Raw genomic sequence first — 14,406 nt, 5'->3', positions numbered from 1 at the left:
AGACATATCACACTCCATTAGAAAGCTAACCATCAAAACTAAGGGAATACCATAAGGTGGATAGAGAAGTGGGTCAAGACCATATTCAAAGAAAGAGTGAGAAATTTCCAAATTTAAAGAAATAAATAGCCATAAATGTCCAGGAACGTCCATAACTGTCCATAAATGTCTCAGGAAGGTGAGATGAGACCGAAATTTTTCTAATGCAGGACAGTCCACACCAAGACATACCACTGTTTAATAATCAAAAGGCAAAGATAATGGGGCCAATGATCAGGGGCACATATCCTGCATGCAGAAAAGCCTCAGTTCAGCTTTTTTTAATATATTTTTATTTAAACACCTTGATTACATACATGTTGTGTTTGGGTTTCAGTCATGTAAAGAACACCACCCATCAACAGTGCAACATTCCCATTACCAATGTCCCAAATCTCCCTCCTCCCCCGCCTGTACTCTAGACAGGCTTTCTATTTCCCTCATACATTCTCATTATTAAGATAGTTCAAAATGTAGTTATTTCTCTAACTAAACTCATCCCTCTTTGTGGTGAGCTTCATGAGGTGAGCTGTAACTTCCAGCCCTTCTCTCTTTTGTGTCTGAAAATTATTATTGCAAGAATGTCTTTCATTTTTCTTAAAACCCATAGATGAGTGAGACCATTCTGTGTTTTTCTCTCTCTCTGACTTATTTCACTCTGCATAATAGATGCCATGTACATCCATGTGTAGGAAAATTTCAGGACTTCATCTCTCCTGACAGCTGCATAATATTCCATTGTGTATATGTACCACAGTTTATTTAGCCATTATTGCTGGATGTGGCCTTGTTTTCTCCCCAAAACCACTTGGACCACTTGCATTATATTGCCAGCCCCTGGCTCTTACTCATCTTACCTGAATTTCAAAATATTGCTAGAAGTGACCTGAAGACTCCCTGTACATTGTTTAGGAGACCCCCCAAATAAATAACTGTAAGAAATAAAAAGATAATGAAGGTACTAGGAAAATTGCTAATATTTAAAGCTACATCTAGCAGACTTTTCATCATACTCTAATAAAGGTTTTTTCCAGACGTACAAGAGCCTTGCGTTACCACCCACCACCAGACCTACTCTCTAATAAAATGGAAAGAAACCAAGTGTTACAAAAACCTTGAGCAAGGAAGGTAAATAGCAATATAGTTGAAGAAATGGAACCAACAATAACAAAGCGACAACAAACAGAAAAAGAACCTTTAAAGTCAGATGATGATGAACCAATCAGTACCGGCACCCCAAAAAACTTCTGTATTAAAAACACAAAAGGATGTTAGAACCCCCCTCCCACTAACCACCAAGCACAAATATGGAGCAGATACATTTACAGAGGAAGAAAATGGAATAGAAAAGCACCGGAGTATAAGCCATCCACCTGAAAAAGTATACGTGGTAGGAAAACAACAGAATTATAAATAGCCCCAAACCCTTTATATCTCCCCATTTTCCTCCCATCTTCCTGTCCACCGCCGGTGTCACCATCTTCATCGTTGCTGAGCTGGATGGCTGTGCTGATTGGAAAAAGGGGACACTTTTTGGTCTAACTGCCGCTAGCCTAAAACTCCAGGACTCTTGTTTTATTATTATTTTTTCTTGTTATTTTTATCTGTTTATTCATTTTTTGGTACCCAGAACTTGGATTGCTAACACCAAATGATTGCAAGTGAGGCTGTTACTTCAACAGTTTTGGCTCACCCCCCTGCCGAGTCTTTTTGCAGAATTGCTTAGCTTGTCTGTTGGGTGTGTCTCTTTTGGGCCTATGAAGCTATATGGCCTTTTCTGTATGCATTGCTGATTTTTGGTTGTAATTTAGTGGAAAGATATGGTTGTTATTTTTGAGCCACCATTTATTTGTCTGGCAGTTCCCATTCAGATCCATTGTCTTTTTTTTTAATCCATTGTTGTGTCTTAGAAAGCTATTCAGGGCATTGCATAAGATCAGTTCATGGTACTGTTTCCAATTCCTGACTTGATTCATAAAATCCCTTTACTAAAGTGGATGTATCAGATGGTGACTTTTTATCATGTTTACCCCCTTCAGTATCCTTAATGTACTGTTAAGAGCTATGATCAGGATGGCCCACTGAGAAAAGCTTTATTTCTTTATTGAGCCCCATATTTTGAACTCTTGGGCATGCTATGATTAGTGGCTTTAAAAACCACATAATATTTTAACCACCATTGGCATCAATGATTATTTACAAAGGGGCTGAATGTTCAGTAGTCAATTAACTTCACGATACTTGCTGTTAGCTTGCTGTGATTAAGCTGAGATGAATTTTCCTCCTCTGCTTCAGAAATGGTATCTGTCAGCATTGGTGCTAGCCCTCTGTTGATACAGGAATTTCCTAGAGAACTTCAAAAAAAATGTGTGCCTGGTCTTTGTTCTTGGAGGTTGTGATTGCTAGATTGCGAGGCTGAGGCATATCATTATTATTGTTGTTGTTGTTGTTGCACCGTCATCATCATCATTATCATCATCATTATTATTATTACCATTATTATTATTATCAGTAGTAGTAGTAGTAGTAGTAGTAGTAGTAGTAGTAGTAGTAGTAGTAGTAGTAGTAGTAGTTTGCTCTTGGGATCTTACATAGCCTTGTTCAGGGAACCATATGGGATGCTGGGGAATTTGGGTCAGTCATTTGCAAAGGAAATGCCCTACCTACCACATCTGCATTTTTTAGGACCTACCTGCCTGAGTTGATCCTTCCTGTTGCCTCCATGGTGTTTTATGTTAACTCCATACCTCTGTATTAACGATGACAGTGAGTTAGTTCATCTTTTTCTTTTTCCCCCTAAGGGAGAGGATTTTTTTAAATTTCATATTTACTTTAGGGGCCACACCTGGCAGTTCTCCAGGTCATTCGCCAGTGGTGATGAGTGGGGGACAGAGCGAGGCCATGTGGTGGCAGAGATTGAACCTAGGTCTTCCCACACACAAAGCGTGTGCTCTAGCCCATTGTTCTTCAGGTTTTTAAACCTGGCCAGATGTAATAATAGCCTTTCCACACCAACAGGCCCACCCCTCCACAGACCAATAGTTGATGAACACTGCCTAGGCCTCTGAATCTCTTCCCTATAGTTGATCATTTTAGTTGATCTCTTAGTATCAGAAGAATAAATCCTTGCTTTAGTAGCATCATGAATTTCACTGATTTAAGGGCTAAAGCAGTAGGACAGTGGATTTGAGTCCCAGCGTCCCAGATAGTCTCCCGAAAACCCCAGTAGCAATTCCTGAGCATAGAGCCAGGAGTAACCTCAAGCACTGTCAGTTGTATCCCCCCAAAATTCACTGATTTAGTGAAAATCAGATGCCTTATAAATGCTTATGAAGTAAGAAGTTGCAAATTTTAACAAAAAAAAGTTTGAGCCAAGCCACAACCAGGCTGTGCTTTAAAAATCACTCTTGAGAGGGGGGTTGCTCAGGGGACCCTGTACAATGTTAAGCATTGAAACTGAGTTGGCTGCATGCAAGACCAGCACCTTATCTGCTGTATTATCTTTCTAGCCCCTACCCAATTTCTACATATATTTGCACACATATGTTTGTATGTATGTTGTTGGGGGACCACACCCGGCAGTGCTAAGGGAACCTCAGGTTGGCTACATGCAAGTCAAGCACCTTACCCACTGTACTATGACCCCACTGTACTCTGACCCCAACAAAAATATTTTTAAATATATAAAACCTTGCTTTTTCTCCTCCAGAGAAGCACATGTTCTCTCTCAAACCCAGCTCTCTCATCACATTTCTTAGTAAATCTATTTACATCACCTATGTTACTTCAAAATAAAATAAAGTAGAACTCCTCTTAACCTAAATCTGGATCAGGTAGCACAGTAATTTGCTTGGTCCTCAGTTCTCCTGAGTGTTAAAGTTCAAATTCTGTAGAAACTTCTCCAGACTTTAAGATATTTGGTTCCACTTTGACATTAGTTTCCACATTAGCTTTAGAAGCCTCTATTACGTACATTTCTTTTTCATATTGAGTTTATGAAGTTTTCTATTCTTTTTTATATCTTTTATTCATTTTTTTCCATTTGGGAGGCCATACTTAGTGGAGTTCGGGTATTATTTCTGGCTTTACTGAGGGATTCACTCCTGGATGTGCTCAGGGGCCATATGTTGTGCCAGGAATTGAACCCAGGTTGGCTTCATGCAAGCCAAGCACCTAACCTTCTTATACTAGCTATCTCTTCAGCCTGATTAATTTTTTATTCTATAAAGAGACTAGTATCTCAGTAAGTTGAATAGGGAACCAGAGTGGTGGTACACCTGGTAGGTAGGGCATTTGCCTTGCACACATCCAACTCGGGTTCAATCCTCACCATCTTATATGGTTGGTCTTCTGAGCCTGCTACGAGTGATCCCTAAGCAGAGACCTAAGTATCATTCTAGATGTGACCCCAAAACATTTGAACCATGTTAATTGTGTTTATATGTGCATTAAATTGTATAAAGTTTTAATAGTAAAAAAAAGTTGTATAAGGAACGTAAATGGTACTGTATCAAGTGGGGAATTTTTTTCTGTTAGACCAGATGACTTCTGGGTTATTATGTTTTAGAACATTTCCTGATGATTTTTTCTAAAATATACTTAGGTTCTATTCACTGATATACAATTATCGTCAAATAAGCTTGGCACTGATATTGTGATGCCTGGCATTGCACGTAAAGTCTTTCATAATTTTTTGTGCTGAAATCTTGAATCATTTTTGTGCTGAGTTTTACCACTTTATGATCACTTTTATTTTTTTTATACTTAAACTCACTAAATTGTGAATACACTTAAAAGAGAGTAGGTAAGTTTTATCTTTTTTATATATATATTTTATTTAAACTCCTTGATTACATACATGATTGTGTTTGGTTTCAGTCATGTAAAGAACACCACCCATCACCAGTGCAACATTCCCATCACCAATGTCCCAAATCTCCCTCCTCCCCACCCGACCCCCCCCCCTGTACTCTAGACAGGCTTTCCATTTCCCTCGTACATTCTCATTATTAGGACAGTTCAAAATGTAGTTATTTCTCTAACTAAGCTCATCCCTCTTTGTGGTGAGCTTCCTGAGGGGAGCTGTAACTTCCAGCTCTTTTCTCTTTTGTGTCTGAAAATTTTATTGCAAGAATGTCTTTCATTTTTCTTAAAACCCATAGATGAGTGAGACCATTCTGTGTTTTTCTCTCTCTTTCTGACTTATTTCACTCAGCATAATAGATTCCGTGTACATCCATGTATAGGAAAATTTCATGACTTCATCTCTCCTGACAGCTGCATAATATTCTATTGTGTATATGTACCACGGTTTCTTTAGCCATTCGTCTGTTGAAGGGTATCTTGGTTGTTTCCAGATTCTTGCTATGGTAAATAGTGCTGCAATGAATATAGGTGTAAGGAAGGGATTTTTGTATTGTATTTTTGTGTTCCTAGGGTATATTCCTAGGAGTGGTATAGCTGGATCGTATGGGAGCTCGATTTCCAGTTTTTGGAGGAATCTCCATATTGCTTTCCATAAAGGTTGAACTAGACAGCATTCCCACCAGCAGTGGATAAGAGTTCCTTTCTCTCCACATCCCCGCCAACACTGTTTATTCTCATTCTTTGTGATGTGTGCCATTCTCTGTGGTGTGAGGTGGTAACTCATAGTTGTTTTGATTTGCATCTCCCTGATGATTAGTGATGTGGAGCATTTTTTCATGTGTCTTTTGGCCATTTGTATTTCTTCTTTGTCAAAGTGTCTGTCCATTTCTTCTCCCCATTTTTTGATGGGATTAGATGTTTTTTCTTGTAAAGTTCTGTCAGTGCCTTGTATATTTTGGAGATTAGCCCCTTATCTGATGGGTATTGGGTGAATAGTTTCTCGGGTGGCTCTCTTATCCTGGGCGCTATTTCCTTTGAGGTGCAGAAGCTTCTCAGCTTAATATATTCCCATCTGTTAATCTCTGCTTTCACTTGCTTGGAGAGTGCAGTTTCCTCCTTGAAGATGCCTGTAGTCTCAATGTCCTGGAGTGTTTTGCTTATGTGTTGTTCTATATATCTTATGGTTTCGGGTCTGATATTGAGATCTTTAATCCATTTGGATTTTACCTTCATACATGATGTTAGCTGGTGGTCTAAGTTCAATTTTTTGCAAGTGGCTAGCCAGTTGTGCCAACACCACTTGTTGAAGAGGCTTTATTTGCTCCATTTAACAGCAAGATGGGAATGGAAGGAACCTTTCTCAATATAGTTAAGGCCATCTACCACAAGCCAGTGGCAAATATTATCCTCAATGGAGAAAAACTAAAAGCCTTCCCTCTAAATTCTGGCACAAGACAAGGCTGTCCTCTCTCACCACTCCTATTCAACATAGCACTGGAAGTACTCGCTATAGCAATTAGGCAAGAAAAAGATATCAAGGGAATCCAGATAGGAAAGGAAGAAGTCAAGCTCTCACTGTTTGCAGATGACATGATACTCTACTTAGAAAACCCTAAAGACTCGACCAAAAAGCTTCTAGAAACAATAGACTCATATAGCAAGTTGGCAGGCTACAAAACTAACACACAAAAATCGATGGCCTTTCTATACACCAATAGTAATAAGGAAGAAATGGACATTAAGAAAACAACCCCATTCACAATAGTGCCACACAAACTCAAATATCTTGGAATCAACTTGACTAAAAATGTGAAGGACCTATACAAAGAAAACTATAAAACTCTGCTCCAAGAAATAAGAGAGGACACACAGAAATGGAAACACATACCCTGCTCATGGATTGGCAGGATTAACATCATCAAAATGGCAATACTCCCCAAGGCATTAGACAGATTTAATGCGATCCCTCTAAAGATATCCATGACATTCTTCAAAGAAGTAGATCAGGCACTTTTGAAAATTGTTTGGAACAATAAACACCCTCGAATTGCTAAAGCCATCATTGGGAAAAAGAATATGGGAGGAATTACTTTCCCCAACTTTAAACTGTACTACAAAGCAATAGTTATCAAAACAACATGGTATTGGAATAAGGACAGGCCCTCAGATCAGTGGAATAGGCTTGAATACTCAGAAAATGTTCCCCAGACAATCACCTAATTTATGATCACTTTTAGAAATAATAATAAATAGGGGCTGGAGAGACAGCACAGCGTTAGGGCAGGTTTGCCTTGTGCGTGACCCAGGACAGACCTGGGTTCGATTCCCAGCATCCCATATGGTCCCTGGAGGCTCCCAGGAGCGACTGTTGAGCACAAAGCTTGAAGTAACCTCTGAGCGCTACCAGGTATGGCCTAAAATCCAAAGGAAATAAAAGAAATAGTAAAAAATAGACCCCTGGCAATGGACAAAGAAATGCCTCGTTGGTGGTGTTGCCTTTATATCCGTCAGAGGCAAAGCAAATGATCCTTTGTTCATCCCAGCTTGATGTTTGGGTTGATGACCAGAGCTATTTCATGCTTGGGGCACATAAATTCCTATAACTTAATTAATTTTTCTTCCTTGATTTTCAAGGAGAAAGGGTCAAACAGGAAGTCTCATAAGTAGATTTTGCCATTCATGAACCTGTCGATGTTATTTTAAAATGTTTTTTAAGAATGGAATTCTGTGCTAATTTGTTTTTGTTTGGGACCACACCCAGTAGTTCTCAGGTGTTAACTCCTGGTTCTGTGCTCGGAAATCATTCCTGGTAGACTTGGGGGACCATGTGGGATGGTGGAAATTGAACCTGGATAGGTCTTGTCCAAGGTAGATGCCCTCCCACTGTACTCCAGCCCTGGCATTCTGTGCTAATTTCTAAGAGTGAACATGCTACTTAGTACAGGTTCTGTAGTAATAGCGTTGCAGAATGGACACTTGAAATTGCATAACTCTAATTGTAATGATATCAAGTAAATGGATTATGTTTAGCTGGGAAAATCATTTTTAAAATGTTTTTGTTTATTTCACTGCTGATGGGAGTGCTGTCTAGTCCAACCTTTATGGAAAGCAATATGGAGATTCCTCCCAAAACTGGAAATTGAGCTCCCATACAATCCAGCTATACCACTCCTAGGGATATACCCTAGGAACACAAAAATACTATACAAAAATCCCTTCCTCATACCTATATTCATTGCAGTGCTATTTACAATAGCCAGACTCTGGAAACAACCAAGATGCTCCTCAACAGATGAATGGCTAAAGAAACTGTGGTACATATATATAATGGAATATTATGCAGCCATCAGGAGAAATGAAGTCATGAAATTTTCCTATTCATGGAATCTATTATGCTGCGTGAAATAAGCAGAAGGAGAGAGAGAGACACAGAATAGTCTCACTCATCTATGGATTTTAAGAAAAATAAAAGACATTCTTGCAATAATATTCAGAGAGAAAAGAGAGGAGGGGTGGAAGTTCCAGGTCACTGCATGAAGCTCACCACAAAAAGTGATGAGTGCAGTTAGAGAAATAACTACATTGAGAACTATCATAATAATGGGAATGAATGAGGGACGTAGGAAGCCTGTCTAGAGTACAGGCAGGGGTGGGGTGGGGAGGAGGGCGATTTGGGACATTGGTGATGGGAATGTTGCACTGGTAAAGGGGGGGAGTATTCTTTACATGACTGAAACCCATCTACAATCATGTTTGTAATCAAGGTGTTTAAAGAAAATAAAATTAAAGAAAAAACGTTTTTGTTTATTTGGGGATCACACCCACTGATGGTCTGTCATAACTCCTGGCTCTTCACTCAGAAACTACTCCTGGCAGTGCTGGAGGGTGGTGAACACGTGAAAGGCAAGCATCCTACAGTATTGTATCTCTAGCCCCTCAAAACAAAATTTAAATTGTAATAGATTTCTTTTTTGTACAGTATAAGAAATCATTTTACTATAATTGTTCTATTTTTTCCACTATCACATAACTTACCAGTGGATTGAGAAAATATTCACCCCAGATATTTATTCTTATTAAGCCTTTAAACATAGAGGTTTAACTTTTCTAGAATATTAACCAATTATCCTTACCTTTACTTTTATAGTGTGCGATTCTATAGTGTTTATTTGGGATTGTTTTAGTAACCTGTTAAGAAATGTTAGGATTTCTTAGAGATACCTCAGTTGATGATACACAGACCAAAATAAGGATCTATTTTGTTTTAGATGAAAGTTGTGGATGATATGAGAGAACAGAAAGTGTTTGAGGACATTGTTCGCATCACAGTTTATTTTATAGATTGCCATAATGAACAGTTTTAAGTTGCTAGTAATCTCAAAGGAAGAGGAGCTAGGAGCATGCAAGACTGAAATGAAAGTTTGTGTTTTGTTTTGTTTTTAGGTGAAGGTTGTAGATGAACGAAGGTATCGGAAAGTGTTTGAAGATATTGTACGTATTATGGACCGAATGGAAAATGACTTCCTTCCTTCCTTAGAACTCAGCAGGAGGGAGGTGAGCAAAAGTGCATGATCTCCCCATCTGCTTACCATTGTGGTTAATATGGCAAACCATGTTGTTATTACTCAGAGCAAGTAACAGGAAAGTGGTGAAGATCGTGTGTACTAAAATCAACATGCCACTGTTCCAGCATCATCACTGCCATTTACTAGATATGTGACAATGGGGCGAGTTTCTTGCTCTCTCAAAGCCTGTAGTCTCTCCTGCGTAGAGAGTAGTTGTAAGAAGTCCATGAGTTTGATGCAAAAAGCACAAAAGTGCCTGGCATGTAGTCAGTCCTCAGATGTTAGCTGCTCTTATTTTATGACTTCACAGATGCTGGTTAACTCATATCTCATGAACCAGAGCTTGGTCATGGCATAAGTATTACCTTGACTCAATGTTTGGGTTATATTCTTAGGATCCCAAGAATAGAGTAGCCTGGAGAAATAGCAAGAGCAGCCTAACTTCTGTGCTGGTGTGAGTATAAGTGTATATGCAAAAGGGTAGTGTAGCACTAACTCAGTTGGTGGATGCATATGACAGCTATGTACTTGGTTAATAATGACCTTATTTATACTCTTTCTGGAATAATCCAACTGACTTACCTCCCCTACTAGTGATGCATGTTTGTGTCTGTCTGTTATTCCCCAGTTTATATTTAAGAACGTGAAGTTTCGGCAACTACAAAAGGAAACATTTCAGATCACCAACAATGGACAGGTTGCCTGCCATTTTTCTTTCATCCCTAAACTTAATGACTCACAGTACTGCAAACCATGGCTTCGGGCTGAACCTTTTGAGGGCTACTTGGAGCCAAGTGAGTTTCCCTTTCCCCCTTGCCTGCATGTGATATATGTCTCCTCAGGACTCCTACCCCCTCCTTTTTTTAACTTCTTATTTTCTAACCATCTGTCTCCTACCATCACGCTCAGATTGGGGATACCTCTTTGGTGTGTCAAATCTCTCCCCCATCACATGGTGACTTTTGGAGAGGGCCCATCTAGTGCTTCTTGTCCCCTTTTACTTTTCCTGGGGGTGGAGGGCGGTGCTCTTACCATATGTCCTCTCTGACATTTCAGATGAGACAATAGAGATTTCCCTCGATGTATACGTCAGCAAAGATTCCGTGACCATCTTGAATTCAGGAGAAGATAAAATTGAAGATATTCTTGTCCTTCACCTGGATCGAGGCAAAGATTACTTCTTGACCATCAGTGGGAATTACCTCCCCAGTTGCTTTGGTACATCCTTAGAAGCTTTGTGCCGCATGAAAAGACCAATCCGAGAAGTTCCTGTTACCAAACTCATAGACTTGGTAAGAAACATCCTACCACATAAGCCTTGTTTTAGACAGGATTTGCACAATACTTAAGCGGTACTCCTTAGTATGTTGTCTGCCTTCTCTTTTCTTGGGGGACAGAAGGGAACTCTCAAGCAATTAATAAGAATGTCTAGCATTAAGTGTAGCTGGAGAGCACTTTATATTTGTTGATTCAAAGAGAGTAGATTCCTAAGCTCACTGAGGAATTTCTTTTCTGAAAAGGGAGAAGTAGACTGGAGAAGTTTGGGGGCCCCTGCTGCTGTACTACTTTGACTAGATCAAACTTAAAACGGAAAAAGAGAATCATTGGCTCTTGGTCAGAATGCCATAGACGACAGCAAAGCTGCTAGATTAGACAAAAGATTCTCTTCCCCGAGATCTAATGCCTGTTTGTTGTGTTCTTCTACTTTTGGGTGACTGTTGTTGAAATCGAAATGTATGTTTGGTAGGATAAAATAGGGAGGCCCCCTAAAACAGTGTATGAATGAACAGTGATAGTCAGTTGCCCCCAGAATGTCTTGACTCCTAGACCAATACTGCTGCATCATCATCATCTCTAATCAGTAGCCCAGACCTGAACACTGGTGAGAACCTGCTTCAGAACTCCTGAGGGTCTTTGCAGAAATAAAGGTTACTCTCCTGCTCATCTTTGGGAGCAGAAGCAGAATGTTAGCTTGTGATATCTAGAAATAGGATTTTTATCAACATTCCAGTGATTAGAATAGTTTGATGCATTGTTTGTTTGGAGGTCACATCTGGAGGTGCTCAGGTACTATTCCTAGCAGTATGCTGAGGACCATATATGATTCTGGGAACTCAGTCAGGACCTTGAGCATACAAAGCATGTACTATAACCCATATGTTCTCTCTCTGTCCCTAAAATCTTGGTACTTTTTGTTTGTTTGGGGGCCACATCCAATGGCACTCAGGGATTACTCCTGGCTCTGCATTCAGGAATTGCTCCTGGCTGGCTCAGGAAACTATATGGGGTGCCAGGGATCAAACCCAGGCTGGCTGTGTACCAGGCAAACAGCCTACCCACTGTACTATCACTCCAGTCTCCAATCTTGGTCTATATTTTTAATGTCATTCATCTAAGAATAAAAGAAGAATTTCCTTAGCCCGTCCCTATGCCAGGTGGTAGTATTGTTCTTATAGGGGAAATATTTATCTTCATTAAAATTAATTTAGTAATAAGATCATCTTATTAAGAGCTCTTCTAAATGAAAATAGTGGATTTGTGCAGATGTCTTTGGGTGAGAATATATTCTTAGACTTTAACCAGAGAAAACTAGGTGGCATGAGAAGTCTGTGTTACCATTGTCATAACTTATTGTTGATCCTTTTGGCCTAGCCAGAGCCACAATTATGCCATTTAGTGAGGAAGGTTAGACTGCTGGATCGGCTGCAGGCTAGCCTGACTATTAACTGTTGCCATGGAAATTTTAGCTATGACTTAGATGTCCATCTAAAACACTTGAGTCCAGGCCTGGCATTCTTTCTTGGAATTGAGATTGACTCCCCAGAGCCCTTGTGACTCAATGAATACCTTACATTAATTTGAGAAAGGCTTTTTTCTCAGAAATTCCTATCTGAACATTCTGGTGTCTTTCATCATTTTTGATTCTTCTACCACTATATTCTTCCATATTTAATATTTCACTTCCTAGAATTCTAAATTACTTTACTCTCCCTTTCTCCTTGTACCTTTCCTGCCGTCCCAAATGCTGCCTGTCTCTCAGCTTTCTTGTTCCTACCTTTTAAAATTTTTCAATGACAAATTTGCAGAATTGAGAGAACATATGCATACTTTTTTTTGCTATATCATTTGAAATGAAGATCACTAGTTCATTTTACCAACGATCATTTCAGCCTGTATCACCCTAATACAACTGTGTAACCATAATACCATTATTATAGCTAAGAAAATGAACCAATTTATATATTTGGGGTGAGGGTACCCAATTGGTGATCAGAAATCCCTGGGGTGGGGCCGGGCGGTGGCGCTAAAGGTAAGGTGCCTGCCTTGCCTGCGCTTGGACGGACCTCGGTTCGATCCCCCGGTGTCCCATATGGTCCCCCAAGCCAGGAGCAACTTCTGAGCACATAGCCAGGAGTAACCCCTGAGCATTACCGGGTGTGGCCCAAAAACCAAAAAAAAAAAAATAATAATAATAAAAAAAAAAGAAATCCCTGGGGTACCCCAGACTTTCCTCAGCCAGCCAAGATATTAGTTCAACACAAGCACCTAAGAATGCAATGCTCCTAGGGTACTGCAATGCAGGGGAATCCCTTATCACCCTAATGGTGCTGGAAGGCTCCAGAGCCATACCTGGCAATGCTTTGGCTGCACGAAAAGCTTGGGGCACCATACTGTGTCAGGAATTGAACTCAGATCAGTTTCCTGCCAGACATATGCCCTAACCCCTGTTTTATTTGCCAGCCCCATAGATGAGTGAGACTATTCTGTCTCTCTCTCCCTCTGACTTATTTCACTCAGCATAATAGTTTCCATGTCCATCCACATATAGGAAAATTTCATGACTTCATCTCTCCTGATGGCTGCATAGTATTCTATCATATTCTATTGTGTATATGTACCACAGTTTCTTTAGGCATTCATCTGTTGTTGGGCATCTAGCTCATTTTCAATTTCTGGCTATTGTATATAGCACTTTAATGAATATAGGTGTGCAACAGGCATATTTGTATTGTGTTTTTGTTTCCTAAGGTATATCCCTAAGAGTAGTATAACTGGATCATTTAGGAGCTCAATGTCCAGTTTTTTTGAGGAATCTCCATATTGTTTTCCATAAAGGCTGGACTAGACAGCATTCCCACCAGAAGTGAATGAGAATTCCTTTCTCACCACAAAGAGTGGTGAGTTCAGTTAGAGAAATAACACTGACAACTGACATGACAATGGAAGTGAGTGATAGAAGACAGGCAGGGAATGGGGGAAGAAGAAGATGGGGGGCATTGGTGGTGGGTGTTGTCTTAATTAAATTAATGAGTCCTATTATTGGTAGGGGGATGGTGAGGCCTTTCTGGGCTCGACCCGGCTCCCTCAGCCCCTATGGTCTGGCGGGTCTGAAGGTTGCAGGGTGAGGGCGGAGAGATTCACAAAGCAGTCAGATGAAGTTCTGGGAGTCAGCCAGGTTTATTTCACAGTCCCTACCACCATGCACACCTCCTCACAGGGCCTCTATACTAAGCCTTTTCCTAGCAGCTACTTCTCTACACCTTCTGGCTCTCTCAGCTTCTGTCTCCCCTTCAGCTGTTTTTTCCAGGCTGAGTAACCCCCTTTGGTGATGCTCAATTGCTAATGCTGAATCTGATGCTGAATCTCTGATGATGTGCTTCTCAAACACTTCTCTTTCTAACTCTCCTTCTTATCCCCCCCATGCAGACTCCTGTACCCACTCATTCTAGGTGTGGGCAGTTCTGATTATTCAGGTGGGATAAATAAGTTGGGGGAGAGGATACCCACATTCTCCATCTTTTTTGTATTATTACAGAAACATTATTAATAACAGGGATACAACAGAGATATATGTATAAAATTATTACTTAAGATATACAATATAACACAGCAACTGGGAAACATTCACCAGGATAGCTGAGAACTTTCAAAACTC

The 14,406-nt window shown here is 40.0% G+C and overlaps 1 protein-coding gene and 1 non-coding gene across 2 annotated transcripts in view; both read left to right on the top strand.

Moving 5' to 3' along the window:
- Positions 1–14,406, top strand: part of OCRL (OCRL inositol polyphosphate-5-phosphatase) — an 81,267-nt gene that overhangs the window by 48,681 nt on the left and 18,180 nt on the right. Inside the window, exons 16-18 of the mRNA XM_049766656.1 lie at positions 9,349–9,459; positions 10,099–10,264; positions 10,527–10,762. Of these exons, the coding sequence (XP_049622613.1) occupies positions 9,349–9,459; positions 10,099–10,264; positions 10,527–10,762 (513 nt within the window). The remainder of the gene's footprint in view (positions 1–9,348; positions 9,460–10,098; positions 10,265–10,526; positions 10,763–14,406) is intronic.
- LOC125999902 (small nucleolar RNA SNORA48) lies at positions 7,358–7,498 on the top strand. The gene has a single exon (XR_007492338.1). It is a non-coding gene; the product is annotated as a small nucleolar RNA SNORA48 (small nucleolar RNA).

Source organism: Suncus etruscus, chromosome X (assembly GCF_024139225.1).
Source record: "Suncus etruscus isolate mSunEtr1 chromosome X, mSunEtr1.pri.cur, whole genome shotgun sequence".
NCBI lineage: Eukaryota > Metazoa > Chordata > Mammalia > Eulipotyphla > Soricidae > Suncus > Suncus etruscus.
The sequence above is the reverse complement of the archived record's forward strand: the minus strand, read 5'-3'. Positions and strand labels throughout refer to the sequence as shown.